Source organism: Canis lupus, chromosome 32 (genome assembly GCF_048164855.1).
Source record: "Canis lupus baileyi chromosome 32, mCanLup2.hap1, whole genome shotgun sequence".
In the NCBI taxonomy this organism is placed as follows: domain Eukaryota; kingdom Metazoa; phylum Chordata; class Mammalia; order Carnivora; family Canidae; genus Canis; species Canis lupus.
Genome location: NC_132869.1, coordinates 31,963,292 through 31,989,890, shown reverse-complemented (window position 1 = coordinate 31,989,890; position 26,599 = coordinate 31,963,292). Strand labels below are relative to the sequence as shown.

The 26,599-nt window shown below is 48.5% G+C and overlaps 1 protein-coding gene across 6 annotated transcripts in view; it reads left to right on the top strand.

The window, feature by feature from the left end:
- Positions 1 to 3,226: 3,226 nt before the first annotated feature.
- DAPK2 (death associated protein kinase 2) overlaps positions 3,227 to 26,599 on the top strand; it is a 124,867-nt gene continuing 101,494 nt past the window's right edge. The window contains exons 1-2 of one of the 6 annotated variants that reach the window (XM_072809045.1): positions 3,227 to 3,359; positions 10,066 to 10,163. In XM_072809045.1, coding sequence (XP_072665146.1) covers positions 10,072 to 10,163 — 92 coding nt within the window. In that variant the 5' untranslated portion in view covers positions 3,227 to 3,359; positions 10,066 to 10,071. Of the gene's footprint in view, positions 3,360 to 3,454; positions 3,506 to 3,747; positions 3,852 to 10,065; positions 10,164 to 26,599 lie in introns of those variants that run through there. The other 5 variants (XM_072809048.1, XM_072809043.1, XM_072809047.1 and 2 more) reach the window with 5 other exon arrangements.

Here is a 26,599-nt window from a genome sequence, read left to right as displayed (position 1 = left end):
CTATGCAGCCTCTATGCGACCCCAGGGCCAGCTGCCCCAGCCAACACATGCAGCTTCTTAATCCCTGCCCTGTCTCCTTGCCAGCAGCTTGTTAGGCTCTGTACACTTGCCAGGCACCAAAGAGTGCTTTACAATATCACCACTTTCATTGCCCTTTGCTGCCTGCCACAGTTACCTCTTTCCCCGTGGGCTTGCTCCCTGTGGAAGCTTCAAGCTCCCGTGACAGCCCCCCCCCCCCCCATCTCATGGTCTCTTGGAGTGTCTTGCACAAAGCAGGTGTTCAGATGTGTTTGCAGTTTGGTGGGTTGTGGAGGCTACTTTCATTTCCCCAGGTCTCTGTGACATGAACAAAGTGGCTCTCAACTTGCACACTGGAATCACTTGGGGGTGTTTTAACTACTACTGATGCCCAGACACCGCTCCCAGAGGTTGCGATGTCATTGTTGAGGGGTGTAGTCTGAACATGGGGATCATTAAACACTCTCAGGAAGTTCATATGTGCAGCCAGGGCTGAGAACCCCTGTATTGACAACATTTTAGAATACTTGGAAATTTCCATTGAGGGCAGACAGTGTGTGGAAGGGGCAGGGGAGCAGAAAGAGCCTGGACTTTGGAGATGGGTAGGTCAGATTCACAGTGTAGCTCAGCCACTTACAAGTTGGGTGAGTTTGGACAAGTCAACTTTCCCAAACCTCAGCTACCTCATCTGTAAGAAGGGATAATTGCATCCACCTTGAGTAAAGTTCCTGGCACTGAGAAGGCACACGTTGAAAGAACTGCAATACATAGCTATTAAAGTGGGTTTTACATCTCTTCATCCAACATACAATTACTAAGTGCCAGGTACATCGGTATCCTTGGGGGACAATCAAAACAAGACAGTTGCAGTCTTGCGCCATTTATATTCTAGCAACCCAACTTAACAAACTTGATTGGGTTTCGGATATCAGGCATCACCTGGGTGCACAGATGAACAAGACTTAGTCCTTGCCCTAAAGGAAAAGAGAAGTGGGCACTAATGACAACTAAAACAGGGGAAGGAAAAAAAAATAAAACAGCGGAAGGAGAATGCCTTTTATGTATTTTATTTTTTAAAGATTTTATTCATTCATTCATGAGAATACACAGAAGAGAGAAAGAGGCAGAGACACAAACAGGCAGAGGGAGAAGCAGGCTCCATGCAGGAAGCCCGACGTGGGACTCGATTCAGGGTCTCCAGGATCAGGCTCTGGGCTGAAGGTGGCGCTAAACCGCTGAGCCACTGGGCTGCCTTTTTTTTTTTTTTTTTTTTTTAAAGATTTTATTCAAGAGAATGCCTTTTAGATACAAATCAAGAGCGGCAGGGTTCAGTGGAGAAAGCCATCTGGAGGGAAGATCATATCCATGGAAGATACCTGACAGGGCCCTTGAGAATGGATATGATTTTGTAGGATGGGATTGGGGATGGGGGTGGAGTGGCTTAAAAGCATGGAGGCAGGAACTAGCCAATAATCCAACCTGCCAAAAGAGCTGGCTGTGCATACACAAGAGGGGAGAGGTTGCGTGTGTGGGCCTGGGAAATGCAGGCTGAAGCCTTTGCTGCCAGACTGAGGCATTTGTACTCTTTTGCCAGGTGCGGGAAGCATGCAGGAGCTGGAGCAGAACTGCTTGATTCTTAGCTCTTCATACCTGGCCCTTCCTCTGGTTTCATTCTGAAATAGGTACCCTTGCTGCCACAGGTGAGGGTCTGATCAACTTCCTCAACCTTAAGCATAAAATGCATTTCCAGATGGTACCTCCCTAGGCAATTGCATTTGGCAAGTGCAGTGCAAGGAGCACCAAACAGAATCTGGACAGGCCTGGTTCCAATCCTAGCTCTGCCTCTCATCCCTGTGTGACCTCAGGCAAGTCACTTTTTCTTTTCTGAGCCTCTGTTTCCTCATCTGAAGAATCACAGGCTGGATGGCATGATTGACAACAACTCTTCCAGCTGTGATGTTCTTTGAGTAATTTGCCGAGTATCAAACCTAAGAATGTCTGTTTTGCCTCATGCAAGGGATGCTGTTGTTGCAAGTTAGGTGTTCAGCATGAGGCTCATAGGGGAAGGGATGGAGAGGCAACATATAGGAGTTCTGGCAGTGTCAGCTAAGTCCAGCTTGGATTCATCATAGCCCAGGCTATGACGTGAATGAAGAAGCCTCCAGAATATTCCAACTCCCAGCCTTTCAAATCATTCCAACCACTCGGTTCTTCCCATTTGAAGCCCTGGACATTGTGGAGCAGAGATAAGCCATCCTGTGCACCATCTGAATTCCTGACCCTCAGGATTTGTAAGCCTGACAAGATCGCTGTTTCAAGCCACCAAGGCTGAGGTGGCTTGTTCCAAAGCAATAGATACTGGAATTGGGGAGGTATGTGTTTTGAGGGTCATCTGAGGATGAAGGGTCTCCCTACACTGGTGAAACCTCAGTGACTGTCCTCCTCTGTCACTGATTTTGGAAGATATCTCTGGTCTTGGGTGTTACTCTAGGTAGCATGGTGCTTTTGGGAAGGAGGCTCAGAGCCTGCACTGTCCTGGGATGTAATAAAGTTTATAAACAAGGAAGCTCTTTGGTCTTTCTCCTGGCTGTCCAGGCAGTGGTCAGCTGGCGGTAGGGGTGGGGTGGAGAGCGGGGCTTATCTGTACTTGTCAGCACCCCAGTCTGTGTGGGGGAAGTTGCTCACACTGGTGGAGGTCGTCCGGGTGCATCTTCCATGTGCTTTCATTTCAGCCCCATAATAGCTCCGTTAGACACATGAAGGAGCAGCTCAGGTGCCATGCCCAAGACTATACATGGGAAATGGCAGAGCAGGGCTTTGAACCAAAGGGCAAAACTCTGCATCTAACACCTTTTCCTCCCTTGAGGCGCCCTGTGGCTGACTTAGGGATGGGCAACTCTGGGAGGGGGCCTCCATTTCCTTGCGCTTAAACAGTCTCTTCTCTTCAAGTAAGTTCTATCTTGGCGGTGATTCTGTTGCTGCTTCCTTCTTCCCATCACCCTCTCCACTCTCATTCCTTTTTTTCTTCCTCCTGGGATTTTTGGCAGAAGGAAAAGAGGAGGAATCCACTGCCAAGTCCTTTATTAAGGAAGGCTTGATGGTGATGTGGGCCTTCACTCACCAACCTTGCAGAGGCTGGGGGGAGGGGGCAAAGAGGGCAAACGAGGTTAAACCACTCCCAAGCTGGGGGTTGGGGACGGCGAGGGGAGTGTCCCTCTGCATCTCAGCCTCCACCCAGCTGTGAGACGTCGGTGGTGAGGTTCCCAGAAGAATCCATCAGGGAGCATCCTGGCTGGGAGGGAGGAAACGGCCTGTTCCCTGGTGGGACTTCCTCTCTCACGGTGTGTGCGCTGGGGGTGGCGTGGGGGTTGTGTGTGTGTGTGTGGGGGGGAAGGCAAGGAAATACCCTTTTCCGAGCGATTGTGCCAGGCTCTATCACATTATCGTCGGCTCATTCACATCAGTTTCGCAGATGAGGCTTGGCGAGGTCAGTGGACTTGCCCAGGGCCGCTCGGCCTGTGCGCACAGGAGCCCCTACGGACGCCAGGGGGGTCCGGCCTCGGGCTCTCGCCGCGACTGCAGGAGGCTCTCGGGCCTCCCCTCCGGGCCGCGCACAGGGGGCCCCAGCAGGGGGCGCCGCGAGCCCCGGGCCCGGGCCGCCGGGCGCGCCTCCAGCCGGCGCCTGGGACGGGGCCGGCCGCTCCGCCCCCTCGGCTCCTCGGCGGCTCGGCGGGCGGCGGGCTGCGGGCGGGGAGGAGAGCAGAGCCGAGCGCCGCGCACCCCGCCGTGGCCGCCGCGCACCCCGCCGCGCCCGCCCAGCGCAGCCTCCCGCCGTGAGTAGCGCCCGCGTGCGGGCCGGACGGGCGGGCCAGGGCGCGCGGGGCCGGGGCCGGGGCCGGGGCCGGCGGGCAGGTGGCTCCCCCGCGCCCTGTCGCGGCCCCCTGGCCCGCAGCCCCGGTCCCTGACGCCACCTCCCGGGGTTTGGGCCGCCCCGGACCTGCCCACCGCGCCCCGGGGGCGCGCCCCGAAGCCCGGCACTTTGACCCGAAGACCCGGGTGGGGGCGGCGGGCCCAGGCCTGGCACCCCGGGAGGAGATAGGAAACAGACTTTCATCAACTTAGCGCCCCGGGATGGTTAGGGCACTACAGGTTCCTGGGGGCGGGGGGGGGGGCTGCAGCCGCCTCGCGCACCTCCTCTTCTCACCATCAGCCGCCTGGCCTCGCGCACCTCCTCTCCCGCTCGGCGAGGACGCGATTCCAGAAGGCTGCCCCGCTCACAGTCAGCCTGCTTGTGGCCCAATGAAGCGGTGGTCCCCGCCGTCAGGGGCCGGGCCGGGGCCAGAGCTGGGGTGGGAATGTGGGAATGTGGGTGGCCGGGAGGTCTGCAGCAGGCTGGGGTGGGTAGGAAGGGTTGTCAGCAGTTGACCCTGACTCTGGGCCGGGCATTGTGGATGTCTCAGGGCATGTGTGCGTCTGGCTAGTCCTCACTGCAGCTTTGCGAGGTGGAAGGTCGTATCCTCACTCTAGGGAGGAGAAAGTGAGTCCCAGCGAGGTGGGCGTTGAGGCCATGCAGGTAGTGCATGATTAGGGGTGCACCCTGGAAGACAGGGAGTCCTCGTTGGTTGCCTCAGAAGCAGGTGGGAAGGTCCCTGGAGGCTGGTGGAGAGAACACAGCCTCTGACACCTTGTATTCTAGAATCCAGTGGAGGGCAGCTGGGGGCTGCCTCTATGGTTTCTGACTCTGTTGCCCAGCTGCCTCCATGTAAGGTGTTTCTGGGACAGTCCTGGTGACTAAGGGGATCTGGTGCTTGGGTCTCTTCAGAAATACTTTCAGAGTCCTGTTCTTCCTCAAACCACCCATCTCCTAAGATGTGTTTTTAACATGTAAAGTGGCCCTACTGATGATTCAGCTGCTTTGAGAGAGGCTGGGGCGGGGGGTACAGGGGTGTGTTGAATGAAGGTGGGGGTGTGCTGGCCTAGAGCAAGTTTCCGGTTAACGGGAATGAGACCTGAACTGATCCTGACCATCTCCCCAGGGTTTCCCTCCTTATTGGATGTGAGAGCGAACAGGAACAAGCAGGCTGTCCAGTGGAGCTGGACCTTCACTAGAAAAATGGGGTTTTCTTGTGTCAATTTAGGCAAATTGCTGATCTCTGAGCCTGAGCTTCCTCATCAGAGGTAGCCTCTCTGAGCCTGGTCAAAGGCTCGAATGCATGGAGGGGCTCTGTGGACAGTCTCCTCAGAGCCTGAGTGTGATGATTCCTAATATGGGGGGAGGTATAAGAGGACAATCATGCCTGCCTCCTTGCAGTGGTCCCATTTTGCTGGCTGACACTGGGTGAGGATCTCTGAATGTCCCACAGAGTGAGCCGGGACCAGTGAGTGAGAGGACTTCGTAGGGTTTGAGGGTTTCCTGTGGGGGTGATCCTGTAGTCCTGGAGGGCTTCTCCCAAGTTATCCCTCAGGAGGCCAGTGATTTCCCCAACCCTGGTGCTACATTGGAGGGTTGAGGATGCTGTTATCAGAAGCCCAGGCCAGAACAGCTGTACTGGGCTAGCTGGGTGACTTTCAAGCCCTGTTTGGACCTCAGTTTCCTTCTTTTGTCAGACAAGTGGGTTAAACCAGACAGCAGTGGGTTTTTAAACTTGGCCGCTCACAATGAATTCTTACACAGAACCCCAACCTATGGTATAGATAAAGTGGAAATGCTCTGGCTCCTCTTCCTCATGCTGGTGGCTCCTGAAGCAGAGTCTGGAAATCCCCTGGGTGATCTTTGAGGTCCTTTTTTGTGAGCTTCTAGGAAATCTGTTAAACCTCAGAAGGGTTGCCTACTATGAGCGTTGAGGGCTGGAGTGTGAGTCCTAATGATTCCATTAAGAGAAATGTAAGCATTAAGGTGGGCTTCGTCCTTGGAATGTCTGGAGCAGATATCCTGTGCCTCTGACCAAAAATTGTAGCTGTATCCTTCCCCTCTGCTGTGTGGTTTCATCTTTTCAAGGCCAGAAAGGTACCTGTGCCCTGTGGCCTTCTCTGGACCCTCACTGGTAACTATAATTCCACCTCAGAATTTTTTCCCTTTAGTTTTATGTCTCTAAATTGATAAAAATTGATAAAATGCAAATTCCTCTTGGGGAGAGATATTAGGAAAAGACTTTTAAGTTATTACTGGTTGTTTTTATCTGATGAGGCAGCTGAGCAGCAACCTTGAGAAGGGAAACAGGGCTACTACATTTAAGTCAGCAGAACATTTAGGGAGTGCCTGTTGTATACCAGCTGCTACAAGGGGACAGATGTGAGATTGTCACAACCACTGTCCTCATGGGGCTCCAAGACAGTAGGTAGGAGAGAAGGAATTCACATTTGTTGGAACCTTCCAAACACTACATAAGTCATTTTACCTATGTTTATCTCATCTGTCAAAAAGCAGATCTTAGTCTCATTTTTATTATGTAAAATTTTGAGTGGATACAAAATAAGTGTACATATCACATATCCATGTAACCATTACCCAGAGCAAGAAGCAGCATTGCCAGCACCCAGAAACTTCCCTTGTGTCCCAGACATAACCCCCTATCCAGGGGTAACCACTATTCTGACTTTTAGTACCATCGATGAGTTTTGCCTAAGTGGAATCACATGGTATGTGATCTTTTGCGTCTGGCTTCTTTCATTCAACATTATGCTTATGAGTTTTATCTCTGGGGTTGCACATAGCAATAGTTTATTTTTATTGTGTATAATTCCATTGTATGGGTGTAACTCAATTTACTTATCTGTTCTTCTACTGATAGCCCTTTGGTTGTTTCTGATTTTTAGTTATCACTATAGCTGTTGTGAACATTCTAACATGGGCCACTTTGGAAAACATCTACAGGCCACTTCTCTTAGGTATGTCCGTAGAAACTGCCCAACAGATTTCCAAAGTGGTAGTCCCAGAGTATACTTCTCCTTGAGGGTGTTTGAGAGTTCTGATTGCTCCATGTAGTCACCAACACTAGGCATTGTCCAGACTCATTTTCTTTGTAAGTAATTTGAAGCTCAGAAAAGTTGTACCATGTTCAGTGTGTGCCGAGGTAATAGAGTTGGGGTTCCAGCTCAGTCCTGTGTGACTGTAGAATCTGTGCTTCCTCCTTCTATGTTAGACATAGACAGTTATGAGCCAAAATATGAAAAGCCCTAACCCTAAAAATGTATGAAGAGACTTCTCTGGGAATTTAAGGGGGGAGGGGGATTTTAAGCTGTTTTGAAAAAGAGTCATGGAGCCTCACAGAGTTGGTGGCATTTGAGTCAGGCCTTATGGGAAGGGAGTGGTTTTGTTAGGAGGGCTCTCCAGGTGGGCCTTCTATGGAAAGGGCACAGCTTGAGCTGAGGAATGGCAAGGGTGAAAGTTTGGGGGGAATGGGAAAGGTCTACTTCGGCTATAATATAGGATATGTAGGGGGAGAGGGCTAAGGCCAGAGAGTTTAGTTGGGGCCAGACTGATGGTCCTAGTTTGTCCTTGGGGAGGCTTCCTTGCCCCCTACCCCCTGGCTACTTCTGGAGCTCAAGGTAGGGACTCATCATTTTGCTAGGGAGCTGGGGCTGCTTCAAATCCAGTTCAGCTCTTGATTAGCAAATGAAGCTGGCCTGTTGCCAAATGGAGGATCTTAGCTGTTTTAGGGACTATTCTCAACAGAATTTTTAAAAGTTTTCTGCTTCCCTCTAGGTGTGTGAAGTGAGTAACCTCTCAGGATGCCTCAGGACTTACCTGATCCAAAAGAAGATGGTAGATAGCAGTCCTACCACCCTCTGGGCTAGTCTCAGGAAATTTGCCAGGATAGGGGTTGGGGGGTGCTGATGAATGAGGAGTTCTAGCTTCTGATTTTGGTCAAGCCAAACTTTCCAGGAGGATCCCAAAACCTTTTCCCTAGAAGGGAATTCCTGTAGGAAGCAGAAACACAAATAGTGGCCTGCAATAAGCCAGATATTAACAGTAATAATCACCTTTCTTATTTGCCTAAGAGTTTATGCCCTTATCACAAATGGATCCCCACATGGCTGTGTGAAGTAGATGATAGAGATGTCATCCATCAACCTTGTTTACAGAGGAGGGGACTGAGGCCCAGAGGGTGCCAACCTGTGTGGGTTACACAGCTAATACACACCCAGGCCAGTCTAGAACTGGGGCTCCTGGGAGCCTGCTCTTTTTCATATTCCATGCTTGCTGGGCTCAGGTCAAGCACAGGGTGAAGACTGGGCAGGGAGAAGGATGCGTGATGGACCATGTGCATCAACAGGCAGGAGTTCAGCAAGTGATCATGAGAGTATGGCCCAGGATCCAGGCTAGCCTTGCCTGGGGGACCTCAAGAATGTGTGTCCCATGGAAGGGAGAGAGGCAGGCGGCATCTTGGTAACAGAGCAAGGGACAGCGTTGGAGAAAAGAGGGTGAAATGTGTGTGTGTGTGTGTGTGTCTATATATATATATATATATATATATATATATATATATATATATATATATATATATATATATTCTTTGAGAGTTGTAACAGCTCCAGCCACTTGGCATTGATGAGACACACCCTTATGTAATGGAGCCTCCACCCAGTCTGGTGAAAACAGTCTTTTGGGGCTCATGGGGCCCCAGGCGTAGTTGATATCTGATCGGCAGTCAGGAGCAAAGTTGTCAATGCTAGCTAAAATGAGCTCTGAGAAGCCTTTGCTAATGACTCTTGAGAGACACATCCCCAGGCAACTGGTTTATCTTTGTCATTTGCAGACTGTGCCCTGGGTCCCGCCCTTGGGGTGCTGTCCAGGGTGGCATGTGGTTGTCCCAGGAATGGGTGAGCTTCTTGGGGCAGGGAGATCCCAGGTAGGATGTAAACAGTCTTCTTCTGGTGGAGTGGTAAACACTCCCCATGGCTCAGAGTTGCCCTCTGGCTCTCACTGAGGTGCTCTGGGCAGGCAGTTAGGTCCGTTTTATAGGTGAGGCATCTGAGGCTCCTCTGACAAGAGATGAGGTCACAGAGCTAGTTGTGGCAAAGTTGGCAACAGAACCTCCAGCTCCTAACTCCTGGTGCCTACTATAATTTGTCACACCACTCCTGTCCCTCTTTCCCTTGAGGTGATGAGTGAAAGGGTTTACAAATCAGTTCAGACTTGCAGTTGGGTGGTATAAGCCCCCAAGGAAGCTGAGGTCATGGTAATCTCTTACCTTTCCTTTTTTTTTTTTTAGATTTATTTATTTATTCATGAGAATACACAGAGAGGAGAGAGAGAGAGGCAGAGACACAGGCAGAGGGAGAAGCAGGCTCATGCCAAACCGCTGAGCCACCCGAGCCACCCAATCCCTTACCTTTCCACTGCATTTTATAATTTACAAAATAATTTCATGATTTGCAGTGGTTTTACAGTATTAACCTCTTTAGCAGATGGGGAAGCTAAGTCTGGCAGTTTAAATGACTTGCCCAGGCAAGTGGGACTTGAACCCAGAACTTCCGACTCAAAGATGAATGCTTTTCCCTGCTTCACGGCAGCCTCTTTTTCACAGTAGATCTGAATTTCATGAGAACAAATGGCCAAAGTTGGCCATGGTGCTGTTTCTCTGAACTTGTTCAGAGCAGATCTGAAGAAGTGATGAGGACTCCTTTTCTGTCTCCTTAACAGGTTCAAATTGATATAAATCAAATAAAAACCAGACATCATCAGTCACTAGTGAGAATAGGCTTGAGGAGGGTAGTTCTTGAGGAACTAGGGCTGTGGATTATCGTTAAATTATAAACTCCAGATAGGGACGGCCTGGGTGGCTCAGCGGTTGAGTGTCTGCCTTCAACTCTGGGAATGATCCCGGGGTCCTGGGATTGAGTCTCGCATCAGGCTCCCTGCAAGGAGCCTACTTCCCCTCTGTCTCTGTCTCTGTCTCTCTCTCTGTGCCTCTCATGAATAAACAAATGAAATCTTTAAAAAAAAAAAAAAAAACTCCCATGCAGCTGATAACTTTTAAGCCTGGACTCAGGCTTGCACCAGTGTTCCTGGCTGGCCTGACCTTGGGTTTCTTTTGGTTTCAGGGCTGTATGCTCCAGGCCTCAATGAGGAGCTCAATCATGGAGACATTCAAGCAACAGAAGGTGGAGGACTTTTACGACATTGGAGAGGAGCTGGGGAGGTAAGAGCCTGGGAGAGGTGGAGGGGGCGCCTCTCCTGGTGTGCTTATTGCTTGATCATGTAGGCATGAGCTTGTCACGGGACTCGTGGGAAGCCTTAAAAACAATCCTGAGGAATTCATCTTCATGTGTGGCTCCACAAGTAGTCATTTCTGTGGAAATAACGACCTGCCGGGGAAGGGACTAGAGTTCTTGAGCCCTGTGTTTTCAGTATAGCCTGTCTGACAGTTATGGGGAGTCTAAATGATTCTTGTTTCATTTTCTCACAAAGCCCTCCCCAGACTCTGGCCTGAGACCTGGCCTGTTGGTTTTCTTCTCTGAGCCCCACTTGGGATTCTCCATGGCTCCCAGGATTTTGTTTCATAAGCTCAGCGCCTGAATGGGAGGTGAAGTAATCCTCCTGAAAATGGATTTGCATTGGGTAACAGGCCACAGGAGCCCAGTCATGAAGGTTCCTAGGATCTGAGCGATTGGGTGCATTTTCGGGTTTGCTAAATCCAGAATGTAGCCAGGGATGAATTCTGAGATCTGAAAGTAGTTATTGTTTGGAAAGGAATGAAGATTTTTTTCCTGAAGTTCTCTTCTTGCCTTCCATTTCTAGAATCTGCTAATATTTAGATGGTTTTTCAGTGATTACAGAACACCAGCCCAAGGGTTTGATTTTCACCATGATGCCTGAGATGGAAATTCATTTCACTCACATTTTTCATGTGAGGAAACTGGTCCAAATAGATTAGGCAAGTTGCTCGAAGTTGCTTAACCAGAGAGCGATGTAGCCAAGGTCTGGCCAGTCCAGTTTATACCTGCACACCTGTCATTCCTTTTCCAATAAGTACAGCACTTGCACACTTACCTGTGCTTATCAGTACAGCCTCACCCCTTCACACCCCCAAGAGTAAAAACTTGGGGGTTTAAGGCTTTTGCTGTATCCAGGATGCAAGACAGGAGGTCTTTCCCCTTTTTATAGAGCTCCTGGGTTCAGGTCTAATTCTCTTACTTCAATTTTATTTTTAATTTTATTATTTTTATTTTTATTTTTATTTTTATTTTTTTTTTAATTTTTTTATTTATTTATGATAGTCACAGAGAGAGAGAGAGAGGCAGAGACACAGGCAGAGGGAGAAGCAGGCTCCATGCACCGGGAGCCTGATGTGGGATTCGATCCCAGGTCTCCAGGATCGCGCCCTGGGCCAAAGGCAGGCGCCAAACCGCTGCGCCACCCAGGGATCCCTTAATTTTATTATTTTTAAAAGATTTATTTATTTGAGAGAGAGAGAGAAAGAGAGAATACGAGTGGGGGAAGGGGCCGAGGGAGAGGGAGAGAGAATCCTCAGGCACACTCCCCCTGAGTGTGGAGCCTGATGCAAGGCTTGATCCCAGGACCCTGAGATCATGACCTGAGCTGAAATCAAAAGTTGGATGCTCAACCAACTGAGCCACCCAGGCACCTCCATCTTCCCCCCCCCCCTTTTTTTTAAAAGACAAAATAGAAAGAGCTTCAAAGCCAGAAGAGCCTTATTTCAAGAAGAAGGTGCAATTATTTCAAGTCCAGGAAGTGCTTGTCCTTCCTGACTGGCTGGCTGGGTGGGGGAGCAAAAGACTGCAGAAACCCAGGGGGAACATGAGTCCTCAGCCTTATGTCTGAGCTGACTGCCACTGGCAACCCAGGGACTAGGGGAAGGGGTGGGAAGAAGATGGAGGGCCAGAGGCTAGATGGTGGTCAGTTGGAGTCTGCCTCTGAATGGGTAGCCAGGGGATTCTCTTGAGGTGATGATACCAAGAGGAAAGTGGAAAGTTCAGCAGCAGGCCCTGGCAGGCCCTGCCAATGGCATCTGATTTGGTAGCCTCACCTTAGTCACATCTTAGCTGTAGGGGTCTGTGCTAAGTCCTCCAGGCATAGAGATGAGCAAGACATGGACAGTTTCTGCCCTCCTGGATCCAGCTCTTACCTGGCTGTGGAGCAGCCAGGCACCTGCCAAGGGCAGAGTTGGAAGGGACCTTGTCGGGGTGGGGGGCTCTGCAGAAGAAAGTAGAGCCAGATTCCTGGGGAATTCATCTATTATTCCTTTTTAGTCCTGTCTCTCTTCAACTTCATGCATCAGGGCTATTAGAGCTGGAAGAAGCCTCTTGTTCTTTGGTCCTCATAGACTGGGAACCTTGGATCACCCACCCCCTTACATTTCTAAAGTGCTAACTGGACATAGGGTGGGTAAGAGGCTGCAGAGTCCTGAGGCCTTTGGAATATCTTGACCTCCTGTGGTTTGTGGTCTAGAGTCCAGATGAGCTCGAAGGCCTTTAGAGATCCTTTCTTCCATACTCTTCATCTGAAAACTGAGGAGGGATCCCTGGGTGGTGCAGCGGTTTGGCGCCTGCCTTTGGCCCAGGGCGCGATCCTGGAGACCCGGGATCGAATCCCACATCAGGCTCCCGGTGCATGGAGCCTGCTTCTCCCTCTGCCTGTGTCTCTGCCTCTCTCTCTCTCTCTCTGTGACTATCATAAATAAATAAAATTTTTAAAAAAATTTTTTTGAAAACTGAGGAGACTGAGGCTTGTGGTGGGGTGGTCTTGCCGGGGGCCATAAACATGCTAGAGCTAGAGCTTCTGCAGACGAGTGTTCAGATTCAGAAGAGGCAGTCTTATTTTTTTCTCCCTTCTCCTCCTTTTCTTCACTGGCTGTTGAGGAGCTATCGTGTACCAGCCACTGCCCAAGGGACACACTCCTGTCCCTTTGCAGCTTCTGATACATTGGTGGAGAAAGGTACTAAGCCCATGAACAGGAGAACCCAAAGGATAATACCTTATGACATTGTGTTAAGGGCTGTGCAAGGAGAGACCAGGATGTGTTGAGAGAGAATAAGGTGCACAGTTGAGACCAACTGATCAGGGAATGCTGCTCTGAGGAAGTGACTCTTCATTTAAAAACTGAGGGTAAATATGTAGGTGAAGGCAAGAGCAGGGACACAGGCCCAGCGCGGGGTAGAGCCTGAGGACTGAGCTGCTGAAATGTGGGTAAGCAGCACTAGAATTGGTTGGAGACATAGGTGGGGGCCAGAGCCAGCCAGTGAGCTCCCTGTCAACACAGAGTAGTGGAGAGATTCGGCCCTAGGAGTCAACACAGATTAGAATTTGTGTCCCCTTCCTAGCTGTGCAACCTTAGGACAACTTATTCAACCTCTCTGGGCCTCTGTTCTCTTACCCATAAGATAGGAATAATAACAATACCTAGCTCATAGTTGCGGGGATTAAGTGAGATGCTGAGTCTATGGTACCCTTCCCAGAGCCAGGCACAAGGTAAATGTTCAGTGAACAAGGGCTTCCAACTTTTGAAGTAAGTTTGGGGTACCAAGGCCCTGTCTCCCACCTCTGGAGCCACCTAGGAGGGACTCTGCAGGAAGAACAGGGTTGGGTCATTCTTATTTTGGGGAGAGCTACATGTAAATCTGGCTTCCTCTGCTGTCAGTGAGTACCCTAGGTTAGACTCAGGGAATGTTTTCCTGATTTTAGCTCCTTGTTAAATCCTTACTATACAAAAATGAAAATGAGTAGTACTGTTTTTCATTTTAAAACATATTTTATTTATTTATTCATGAGAGACAGAGAGAGGCAGAGACATAGGCAGAGGGAGAAGCAGGCTCCCTGCGGGGAACCCAGTGCAGGACTCTTTACCAGGACCCTGAGATCACGCCCTGAGCCAAAGGCAGACGCTCAACCACTGAACCACCCAGGCACCCCAGTTTTTCATTTTTACCTATGCTGCTAGATGAAGCTCACAAACATAACACTGAGCAAAGGAAGCCAGACTCAAATGAGTCCATACTGTATAATTCCATTTGCGTGGCATTCCAAACAGGCAAAATGAATCAGTGGTGCTAAAAGCCAGAATAGTGGTTATTCTTGAAGAACTAGGGACTGGAAGGGGCACGAGGGAGGTGCCTGGGAGATGGGTATTGTTCTGTTTCTTGATCTAGGTTCTTGTTTCACGGATGCATTCTTTTCATGAAAATATATCAAGCCATACATGTTTATGTACATCTTCGGTAGGCATGTTATACCTTAACTAAAACTGTACATTGACAAACAGGGACTCTCTCACTCTCGTCCTGGTCTGGCCCCCAAAACACATGTTTTTGATTCCTTTGGAGGCCTTCTATGTCTTTATCCTATAAGTGAGAGGACATCTGTGAGAAAAGCTGCAGGATCCACCTTTGCATCAGGACAGCATGCCCTGGCTAGGGGGTCCTCGGCTGTGACCCTGTGCATCTTGCCTGATTTCTGGCTCCCAGCATCGAGTACAGGCGCTTGGCTGTGCTCCCATTTTGGCACCAGCCTGCTGGGGATGCTGGAGATTGTCTTTTTCTGGGAATGGAGAAATGCTGGCCTGTCGATTCTGGCTTCTCTCAGCCTTGGTAGCTGGGGCTGGGTAGAGCAGGGGACTATCAGAGCAGGACTTATAAAGAAAAACCTGGGATCCCTGGGTGGCGCAGCGGTTTGGCGCCTGCCTTTGGCCCAGGGCACGATCCTGGAGACCCAGGATCGAATCCCACGTCGGGCTCCTGGTGCATGGAGCCTGCTTCTCCCTCTGCCTGTGTCTCTGCCTCTCTCTCTCTCTCTGTGTGACTATCATAAAAAAAAAAAAAAAAAAAGGAAAAACCTATCTAGGGCAGCCCAGGTGGCTCAGCGGTTTAGTGCTGCCTTCAGCCCAGGGCCTGATCTTGGAGACCCGGGATCGAGTCCCACGTCAGGCTTCCTGCATGGAGCCTGCTTCTCCCTCTGCTTGTGTCTCTGCCTCTTTCTCTCTCTGTCTCTCATGAATAAATAAAATCTTAATAAAAATAAAAACCTATCCAACTCCTCCTTTTTAGACAAGACCAGGATCAGAAAGAGGAAGTAACTTGTCTGAGGTCACTCAGGGGTAGGGACTGGTGGTCTGACTCTTAGTCTAGAGCTCTGGCTATCACACCATCAGAACTCATGAAGCACAAATTCATTTTTGCTCTCATTCGAATGTTTCTGGGGAGTTGGGGAAAATATGTGGCAGGGTGGTTTTTTCCCTTTGACCTTGAGATTAGGGTAGCAACTCTGAGAGTCAGAATCAGGAGTGTGAGCATTTGGGAAGGAGTGATGTTCCCCAGAGGGATGTACGCCCAAAAATATGAGGTAATTTAATGTATATGATCTATATCATATAATGATCAGCGCTTTCTCCTTTCCTATACTTATAGTACTTTCCTTTACTTAGATTATTGCATTAACATGAAGTGATAAAATGTTATGCCAAACCAATCTCAACAAGAAGCTAAAGTCTTGATTTTTTAAAGGTTTTTTTTAAATTTTTATTTATTTATGATAGTCACAAACAGAGAGAGAGAGAGAGAGAGAGAGAGAGACAGGCAGAGACACAGGCAGAGGGAGAGAGAAACAGGCTCCATGCATCAGGAGCCCGACGTGGGATTCGATCCCGGGTCTCGGATCGCGCCCTGGGCCAAAGGCAGGCGCTAAACTGCTGCACCACCCGGGGATCCCAAGTCTTGATTTTATAGACAAGGAAAGGGAGGCTGAGGGAGGGCAAGTGATTTGTCCAAGGTTGCAGAATAAGCAATACAGAAAGTGAAACTCAAAGAAGCTTTTGAACCACACTGTGTTGGTTTAAACCGACAGATAAATGTTTATCTGTATGTTCATTCACCTTTTATCTACAGCTCTGGCTCTGCCGAGGAGCCTACCTCATCATGACCCCACACATGCCCTCTCTCCCTCCCCTCTCCCCTGGTGGAGACACCAGCCGAATGCCCTGCCACTTAAAGGAGGCGCTGTGTACAAGGCACCCTGCTAAGCATGACACCTGCAAAATCCCCTTCTGTAAGGGCAGGAGCCTTGGGCCAGGGAAGGAGCCACTGTTCTTGAACCTCACCCTTCCTAAACAGAACTGAGGAATTCCCTGCGACATCCATATTGATAGGGCTGCCTGCCAGACCTGAGTCACCCTATGGGGTCCTCTGTGGTTAAGATTACACACTCAGCTTAGTCAGGGCAACCTCTTTTGGGGATAGAAACAAAACCTTCAGGAATGTGTAGAGCTCAGATTTACCCAGGCTGGGTTCTACAGCCCAGTCTAGCCACAAAGCACTATAGAGAAAACTGCAACAGCAGGTGTTTGGATTGCCCCATCTCAGTCCTTGGGAAAAGAGTTTCCAAGGTGAACTCTAAAGCAAAGGGGCTTTTATTCTTTTTAAATTCTTTTTTTAAAAATTTTATTTATTTATTCATGACAGACACACACACACACACACACACACAGAGGCAGAGACACAGGCAGAGGGAGAAGCAGGCCCACTGCAGGGAACCCGATGTGGGACTCGATCCCGGGCCTCCAGGATCACATCCCGGGCCAAAGGTAGTGCCAAACTGCTGGGCCATCGGGGCTGCCTGCTTTTATTCTTTTTAAATTAGAAACTTTTTTGGGAGGGAATCACCTGGGTGGCTCAGTGGCTGAGCATCTGCCTTTGGCTCAGGACGTGATCCCGGGGTCCTGAGATGGAGTCCCACATTGGGTTCCCCACAGAGAGCCTGCTTCTCCCTCTGCCTAAGTCTCTGCCTCTCTCTGTGTGTCTCTCATGAATAAATACATAAAATCTTTAAAAAGAAAACGCTTTTTAAAAAAAGTTGTAGAAGTAATGCATGGCAAATGTCATAAAGCTCTGAAGAGTTCAAGTAAAAAGTCAACTCCCTCCACCTTGTCTCATGCCCACAGCTGGACTTTGGTGATACTTTTCTTGTGTCACCTTTCAGAAGTTTTAAGTAAAGTAGGTGTGTGTATGGGGATCACATAACCATAAAAACCTACAACTTACTTTTTTCACTTAATGAAATACATTGAATATCTTTTTACAGCAATATATAAAGATCTGTGAGTCTTATTTTGGATGAAATTTTTTTTTTCTTAAATAAAAAACTTAAGAAGGGAAGTTAAGCCAATGAGAGATTAACAGCCTTAACTCAGCAACTATTTTTATTTCTCAGTCCTACCTTCTCATTTATCCAGGGCTATTTCTCACACCCACACATGCCCTCCTCTTTTGTGTTTGCTTGAGGCACATATGCTCAGAGTTAACATTCCTCCCAAGTCCTGTGCTACTGGAGCAGTGCTTATGGCTCTGGGATCACCCAGTGATGAAATGAGGCCTATCTCAAGTTCGTTTGTACCAGGCTGTCAGCCCTTCGAAGGCAGGTTCTCTTATTTTGTTTGTTTGTTTAAGTTTTTATTTAAATTCCAGTTAGTTAACAGTGTAATATTAGTTTCAGGTGTACAGTACAGTGACTCAGCACTTCCATGCAGCACCAGTGCTCATCACAACAAATGTACTCCTCAATCCCCATCATCTATCTCCCTCTCTCCCCACTCCTCCCCTCCCACTTTTCTACCCCCTCCCCTAGGTCCTTTTTTTTTTTTTTTTTTAAGATTTTATCTATTTATTTGAGAGAGAGAGAGAGAGAGCACGAGCAGGGGGGAAGGGCAGAAGGAGAAGCAGACTCCCCGCTGAGCAGAGAGCCCTGTGTAGGCACTTGATCCCAGGACTCCGGGATCATGACCTGAGCCACCCGAGCACCCATCCCCCTAGGTTCTTATTTTGAGCATCACTATAGAACTGAGACAAAAGCCAGAAGTCCTAACAACCTCTTTGATTTCTCCTTGCTCTTGCTGTTTTCCCTTACTCTTGGAAAAATGAAACTTTTCCTTCAAGGTCCAGGTCAAATGCTGTTTCCCTGGCAAAGCCTGACCTACCTTACCTATTCCACCCCATTCCGTGTGTTTAAATACCTCTTATTCTAGACGCATATCCATATTAAGTGCTCAGGTCATCATACTTCATGTTACCTGAAAGGGTTCACCTGGTCATCTCTGCACGAAGATTCCTCCAAGCTGGGCTCCCTTCTGTAGGGTCCAGAGCAGGCCTTTTACACTTGATAAGTGCTCAGCCCCCACAGATACCCATCAGTAAACCGCAGCGCTGTCTGGAACCCACCTTGGCTTAAATCTGAGGCAGAAAACCTCAGCCAAGCCCCCAGCACGCCTCAAAGTCCATGATCGGCCAGGACTTTACAAACACAAAGTGGGAAACAAAATGCAGTAATTACCTTCATTTTCTGGGCACACATTATTATATTTAATCCTTGTAATATCCCAGGAAGCATTTATCACTCCCACTTCACAGATGAAGAAATTCAGTCTTCAAAATGGTAGGCAGCTGGCTCAAGAAATTCAGATTTCCTTTATCAAGGAGAAGCCAACTGGGATTCCACCTCTGTGCCACACAGCCAATCCCAGAGAAAGAAATAAAAGCCAGAAACTTTACTGGACAAAGCACTGCCTGCTGCCCTGGCCTGGGATTTTTGTGCCTCTTTGATCACATACATGCTTATATTTCCTGTTGCTGGGAAGGTGAATGTGGCTGACATGTGTTAAGAATCTTCTGTGCTGGGATGCTGGGTGGTTCAGTGGTTGAGCATCTGCCTTTGGCTCAGGGCATGATCCTGGGGTCCTGGGATCAAGTCCCGTATTAGGCTCCCCACAGGGAGACTGCATCTCCTTATGCCTATGTCTCTGGCTCTCTCTCTGTGTCTCTTATGAATGAATGGATAAAATATTTATTAAAAACAAAAAAAAAGAATCTTCTGCATTCACATCAGTGTCTGTACCAAGTACTTCCCATCCTTCCAGAATAATATGAGCTGGGTCACATTCCTACTTCACAGATGAGGAAACTGAGACTCAGAGAAGTTTTACAGTGTACTCTTGTCCCTCGTACCAAAAGGCTTCCTTGCCATTAACACTAAGCTTGTCTTCTTCAGGCCCAGGAAGCTCTCAGCTTGGTGTTAGTGGCAAGGTAGCTTTTGGGCCATACTGTGCCCTGGGCAAGCCAGTGGTTTCTGAAAGATGAGTGGTATGTATGCGGATGCCTATGTTCACGTCTATACTCTAGGTCATTATCACATGTCAAATGATCCTTCCTAGGCACCCACTGTACAATGGGCACTATGATGGATGTAAGACATTTAGGGCTTGGGCCTGGCCCCAGAAGCACTTAAGATCGTTTAGGGCACAGGAGTGCTCTCCTCAAATGAAATGAGATGGAACAGATCACAATCTAATAGGGGGACACCAAAAACATGTGCCAGCTGTTCAGAGGAGGAACTCCTCACCCTGGGTAGGACAGCACCTCACAGTCTAATGCAGGAGATGGCAGGTAACCACCCCAAGGTTAGGGCTCTGCCAGGAATTGAGGAACAGCAGGCCTAGGCTTGGGCAAGAGAACACATGGTGGGGGTTGAAGGGATGGGGCTGGCAGGAGGACAGGCGACCGCCAAGGGCCCTGGATGATAGAGGCAATGGAAGAAGGAGGGAGGCGCTTTCATCACTCATTGTTAGGAAAACAAAGCACAAAGCCACTCAAACAAAGTGGCTGCATTGCCACCCTTCCGTCAGAAGCTGGCACACGGGGCAAATCGTTTGCCCTGAGGGGTATGTCTTACTGAGCTCTGTTTGCATTATGAAAACTCTAAGAGTAGGAGGGAGGCACTTAGGTGTGGTGGTGGGTCACTGAAATAATTAGATACCTATATCTATAGTGTACACTCTCTTTTCTACTTCATCACCAGTATCTATGTCTGTGTTGTGTTGTTTTCGACTTGACATTGTTTTATTTATACCGTTCCATGTATCCTGAATCCATATGACTTAAACATTTTTTGTTTCAATATAATTGCAAATTTAATTTAAAAAGTTTTCAGAATAACAGAACTCCCATATAGCCTTTATTTTTTTTTTAATTTTATTTATTTATTAAGAGAGAGAGAGAGAGAGAGAGCAGATACCAAGCAGGCAGAGCGGCAGGCCGAGGGAGAGGGAGAAGCAGGCTCCTTGCTCAGGAGGGAGCTTGACGTGAGACTCAATTCCAGGACCCTGGGATCATGACCTGAGCTGAAGGCAGACACTCAACCAGCTGAGCCACCCAGGTGCCCCTCATAGATCCTTTATTCAAATACACCAATTTTGAATATTTTTTTTAACCTTCTCTCTCTTTCCCTCCCCTCTTTCCTCCTCCTCCCCCTGCCCCTCTCCCTTCTTTCTCCTTCCTTTCTGTCTGTCTGTCTGACTGTCTCTTATTGCTTCTGAACCATTTGAAAATAGGTTGCAGACATTATGCTTCTTTATCCCTTAATACTTGATTATGCATCTCTGAAGGGCTTGACTATTCTCTTTCACATCTAGAGAACAGTTTTCAACTTCAGGACATCTAACTCTGATAAAATATTTTTATCAATGCTATCACCCTCATTGCAATTTTGTCAATTTTTTTTTTTAAAGATTGTATTTATTTATTCATGAGAGACAGAGAGAGAGAGGCAGAGACATAGAGGGGAGAAACAAGCTCCCTGTGGGGAGCCCGATGTGGGACTCGATCCCAGGACCCCAGGATCACGACCTGAGCCAAAGGCAGACACTCAACTACTGAGCCACCCAAGTGCCCCTCCATGAGTGTTCTTTTTTTTTTTTTTAAGATTGTATTTATTTATTCATGAGAGACACACAGAGGCAGAGACACAGGCAGAGGGAGAAGCAGGTTCCATGCAGGGAGCCCCATGTGGGATTCGATCCCAGGACCCCAGGATCACAGTCTGCCATACAGACATTGCCGGTTTACTTAAGCTCCCCCTGTTGTTTCTCACTACTAAAAATAAATGTTTCTGTGGACATATTTGTTTAATTTCCTCTCTGCGTTATTTCTGCTGGGCGTATTCACCGAGGTGGAATACTGGGTCAAAGGTCATGACTGATTTGTGTCATAGTTGAAACTGGAGACCGAATGGGTTTACTGGGTCACCAGTAGATGCTCATTTCCATGTGGCTTTGCCGAAACGCTTTCATCGATCTTGTGTGTTTTGGGGACTTTGAGAGTTTTGTAAAGATGCCTTCCAGTTTTCACGGCGGGAACGTTTAAAGCGGTCGAGTTCTTCTGTGCTTCTCCCTTTGTTCCAACCTTTTTTCCTCTCTCTGACTTTGCCCTCTTTCGTGGTGTTTACATGTCATGACATTTTCAATCATTGGATAATTTGAAGTTTTGAAAGCAAGACAAGGTGGGTAAGGCAAATGTAATCACTCCCATTTTATAAATGATGCAGATGAGGTTCGGGATATGTCTGTGACCCAGCCGTGCCAGGACCAGAGGCAGAGATGGGGTGGCCTCCCTCCCCTCAGAGGCGGAGGGGATCCAAGGTCTGTAGGAGACCACAGAACTCCAGCAGAAGCTTCTGCTTCTTTGTCCGTACTTTTAGAAGCTGGCTGGAAGGGTCTCCAGGTTTTTGAGAGCTCTGGGGGAAGGGCTGCCTGGGGAAGGGCCTGCTTCTGAGGGCAAAGGAGAGAACATGGTTACCCTGTACTTCTTGCTGAGGAAATCCACATGAGGGGTAAGAGCTGAGGCTAGTGGTAGGAGTTTGGGCCTTAGGTACCCATCACTTTAGTGGCAGTCAAGCAGCTCAGGCTCTGGCCATGCAGGTAGGAGGTTGGAGGAGACCTTGATGCTTCCAGTCTTCCCACAGAGGTGATGGCTGTGGCTTTCAGTGTCCCTCTGGGATATTGGCCCAGACTCAAAGCAGCCTTCACCAGGCTTTAGAGCCCAAGAACTTTAATCTGCAAGGAGTCCTACCCTACCCTGTCTAGTCTTGGGGGTAGAAACCTATAACCCCCCACATCTGTTCTGCCACTTGTCTGAGTGGCCCTGGGGCTATGAACAGATTTTAGAGATGAACAGTTCCAACGGATTTGATGATAGGGAACACTGACTTTGGACCCCGGTTAAGCAAAATGTTATCCCTCTCCCACCAAAAATGTTCTATTCTTCTCATTGGAAGATCTGTATTACAAAAACAAAAACAAACAAAAATAAAATAAAACTCCGTATTATATTTTGAATTTCATCAACTAAATATTTATGGAGATTTTGTTTTCTTCTTCCTTATATAGATTACCTTGATTTTGCTTCTTGGTCCACAATGCAGAAATTATTTACTATCTGGCTCTTTGTGGAAAAAGGTGACTACTCCTGATTTCCTTCAGTAGAGTTTGTTACTTAAGCAATAAAACTTTCAAAAGGGGATTATTATGGGCTGGGGGACAGGATATAAAGCGATCAAAGTGAAGGTGCCATTATAGAAAAGGCAAAAGAAGGGATGAGCAGAGGTCTACCTGGCTCTCTTCCTTGCCCTCCCTCTCGTAGTCTGCAAGGAACCTCCAAGAAGGCGGTTTCAGAGCCACTGTCTACCTAGGTTGATCCTGTCCTCTCAGGATGCCTGGGTGGCTCAGTGGTTGAGCATCTGCCTTTGGCTCAGGACGTGATCTCGGGGTTCCAGGATTAAATTCCCACATCAGGCTTTACAAAGGGAGCCTGCTTCTCCCTCTGCCTATGTTTCTGCCTCTCTCTCTGTATCTCTCATGAATAAATAAATAAAATCTAAAAAAAAAAAAAAAAAATCCTGTCCTCTTCAGAGAGTGCTGGGCTAAGAAGAAGGGAAAGGAGCGCTGGGTGTTAGGGATTGGGTGTCTTCTCTAAATCTGGTCCTGCACTAGCCACAGGAGTTCATTACCTGGTTTAATCCTCGTGCAGCCTATGTGATGATAGGTCTTTCTCCCATTTTGCAGATGAAGCTGGAGTTTAGTTAGCTTGGCTGACTTGCCATGGTAGGTGTCAGTGAGGATTTAAGCCCATGACTCTGACTCCTAGTCCAGCACTTCCTTGGAGATACCCAGATGTCCTGAATTTTCTTTTTGCCTCAGACCTTCAGGTCTCCTCCAGAGAACAAAGAAGGAGGTTGATACAATTGTTTCCTGCTCTTGGTGGGCTTTTTTTTTTTTAATATTTTATTTATTTATTCATGAGAAACACAGGGAGAGAAGGCAGAGACACAGGCAGAGAGAGAAGCAGGCTCCATGCAGGGAGCCTGATGTAGGACTTGATTCCAGGACTCCAAGATCACACCCTGGGCCAAAGGCAGGTGCTAAACTGCTGAGCCACCCAGGGATCCCCCTGGTAGGCTATTGAAGGAGGTCTGGTGAGAGCCTAGTTGTCCTGAATCTGGTGTACCTCCAAGGCTGGCTCCCTGCTCACCCTTTGCCCTTGGTGGCCAGCATCTAATCCTGAGGCCTCAGGACCCTAATCTTGAATTCTGAGCTGCTGGCCCCCTGGCGTCCTGGCCACCAGGCCTGGGGGAGGATGAAATAAGCTTCCCTCCTTGGGGTGAGGTTAATTTGGCACCCTGGGGAAGGACCTCTAAGCTAACGGGGGTAAGTTAGCTGAAGGGTGGTTCTGGGAGGGAAAAAAAGCATTCCTACCAGGCTTAGGGAGGAGAGCCTTGCTTCTCTCTCCTCTGTCCTCCCTTCCCAGCTGAGAAGACAGGGCAGAGGGGAAAAGAGCAGCTGAGGGACTCAGGGCAGGAGACTGACGAGCCCTAGCCTGGCAGTGACTATTCTGGGTGCAGGAGCCACAAGGCCCGGTTTTGATTTTGACTCTGCTCCTGGGAGCTTTTAGACCTCCAGAAGCTTCACTCTCACAGGCTCTGTTTCTTCATCCTAAGATGGTCCCCATCTCACAGGATTGTTGAAATACCACATGTGGAATCTGAGTCTCTTCATGTTTTCCAGCCTTCTGGGGTCCCATTCTTTAATGTCCAAATAAGAATAATGAGCATTCCATTCCAGGGCAACAGGAAGTCCTCTTCCTAATCCAGCCTTTCTGGCTCTCCCTGGGGAGTACTCATATCCTTCTCTGAGTCTCAAGGCCTTGGGCTTGGGGGCTTCTTCCTCCTGTGAGACAAAGCTGGGCTCCCTCTGTGACCTTGGCTCAGGCATGGACTCAGGCCCATTTCTGAGTGCCTTCTCTCACCACCAAGACTGGTTGCAGGGTATGCTGAGTTTCTCCTAAAGCTTGAGGGTAATGAAAGGAATTTCTGCACAGAGATGGCTTAAAGTATGGTAGCAGAACCCTCTGCTCCTTTGACTCCTGACCTGTGTCATGATGCTGGGGCTTCCAGGACCCCACCCAAGGCCCCAAATCTGCTACCATTCTTTATACTTACTACCCAGGGGAGACCCCCTATCCTTCAGATAGCACCAGGTTAGCTCCTTGTTGCAACCTGTCCCTGAATGGACCCTGAATCAAAGGCCCTTTAATATTTTTCCCAAAGAGGGCAGCCTGGGTGGCTCGGCAGTTTAGCGCTGCCTTCAGCCCAGGGTGTGATCCTGGAGACCAGGGATTGAGTCCCACATTGGGCTCCCTGCATGGAGCCTGCTTCTCCCTCTGCCTGTGTCTCTGCCTCTCTGTCTCTGTCTCTCTCTGTGTCTCTCATGAATAAATAAACTCTTAAAAAATTTTTTTTTCCCAAACAAAAGCCATCTTTGACCTATACCCACTTTGCCCCCATGATGGAGTCTTCTGTCTCCCTTAGTACATGGTAACAGCTCTCAGCAACTTTCAAAATGCCACTTTTGGGATCCCTGGGTGGCGCAGCGGTTTGGCGCCTGCATTTGGCCCAGGGCGCGATCCTGGAGACCCAGGATCGGATCCCACGTCGGGCTCCCAGTGCATGGAGCCTGCTTCTTTCTCTGCCTGTGTCTCTGTCTCTCTCTATCTCTCTGTGTGACTATCATAAATAATTAAAAAAAAAATGCCACTTTTCCCATTCCTGCCATAGATGTGAGGGGCATAGCCAGGCATCCACCTACCAAATGGTTACAGATATGGACATCATTGTGCTGAAAGCCTGGCTGTCATTTGTTCTGGAGAGCTTATGGAGAGGAGCTGGGTTGGGCAGCTTCTCTGTTACCTCATTTGATGGGGAGACTCCTGATTAGCGTAAGCAAACAGGTGGGAAGTCACTGTCCCCATTTTACAGATTAGAAAACAGAGGCACAAGATCCAGTCCCTACCCTGGAGAGCAGAAGGGCCAGACTGAGTGGAGTTAAGGCTGTGTGTCCACAGAGGTTTATAAACACAGGTCCATGTAGCAATCTTGAAAATATTTCTTAGAGAAAGAGATTTTATAAAGCACTCTCAGAGCTAGCTAACTCTGTAGCATTTTTAGAGATTGGGGTCTTGAAATTCTTTCTGATGTCTCATCAGAGCAATTCTGATGTAGGATCATTCCTGGAGGCCACACACGTCTGAGAAGATGTTAGATCCCTGCTGGTCAGGGAGCGCTGCCAGGTGCTGGCTAGGCTGGCTGGTTCCACTCCCACCTCTCCACATCCTGTGGTTCCCAGTGCTGCTATCTTTCAGGAAGGTCTGTGGCTGGGCTGCTCTAATGGGACAGCTGAACCACTCCTCTTCAGGACACAGCCAAGAATGTGTCCCTCAGAGTTGGGGGTCAAACTTATAAAAAACCGACTACTACTGACTGCCTGTATGACTGTGACCTTGAGCAAGTTACTTCACCTCTCTGAGCCTTGGTTTTCTCATCTGTGAAATGGGAGACATACCATGTGCCTTATCAAGCCAGGATGTGAATCGATAGCTCTCTTGATTCTAGAGAACTGAAAGAGATTAAGACAGAAACATGTAGGAGTGCCTGGGTGGCTCAGTTGGTTAGCGTCTGGCTCTTGGCTTCAGCTCAGGTCTTGATCTCAGGGTTATGAGTTCAAGCCCCATGTTGGGCTACTTAAAAAAAGAGTGAAACATGCACCACCATGGTTGTGATCCTAGGCAGTACATCTGAATCACACAGGAGGTTTAAAACCTAGAAAGAAACCTGGGGCACCTGCTGACTCAGTTGATAGAGGATGTGACTCTTAAATCTTGAAGGTGTAGCTTCAAGCCCCACATTGGGTAGAGAGATTATTTAAAAATAAAATCTTATAAACAAACATGCCTACATGCCAGGGAATTGAGCTCTAGAAGGCCTGGTGTGGGGCTCTGTATTTTTGTAAGTTGTCCCAATTTGTGTAGAATATACAACTGGATCTGAGATCACTTCTTCAAAATAGCTCTTGAGACACACCACCTAGCAGGCTCTCAGAGATATCGGTTTCTTCCTTTCTTCCCCTGATGGAGCAAGTCTCTGTATTATCCTCTGTTAATTTTACCTCTTTGTCTTTGCTCACAGCCACCCCTGCTGAGATGCCACCCTCCCTGCCTCCTCTGCCCTCCCCGGCAATCCCCTGCTTTTGCATGGTGTCTACTATCCTCAACATTCCTTTCTTGCTAGAACTATTCTCTTCCCACTCGCCTACCCTAGTAGAGTGGGGCTGGGCTGGTTCTTGTGCAGGGGGAGCCCCTGATTGACCTCAAAGTGACCCATTCATTGGCTCGCTGATATCCTATGAGATGGCTGAGCTAAAACAGCTCTGCCCACTAGGAGCTATGATACTTAGCTAAAAGCCAATTAACC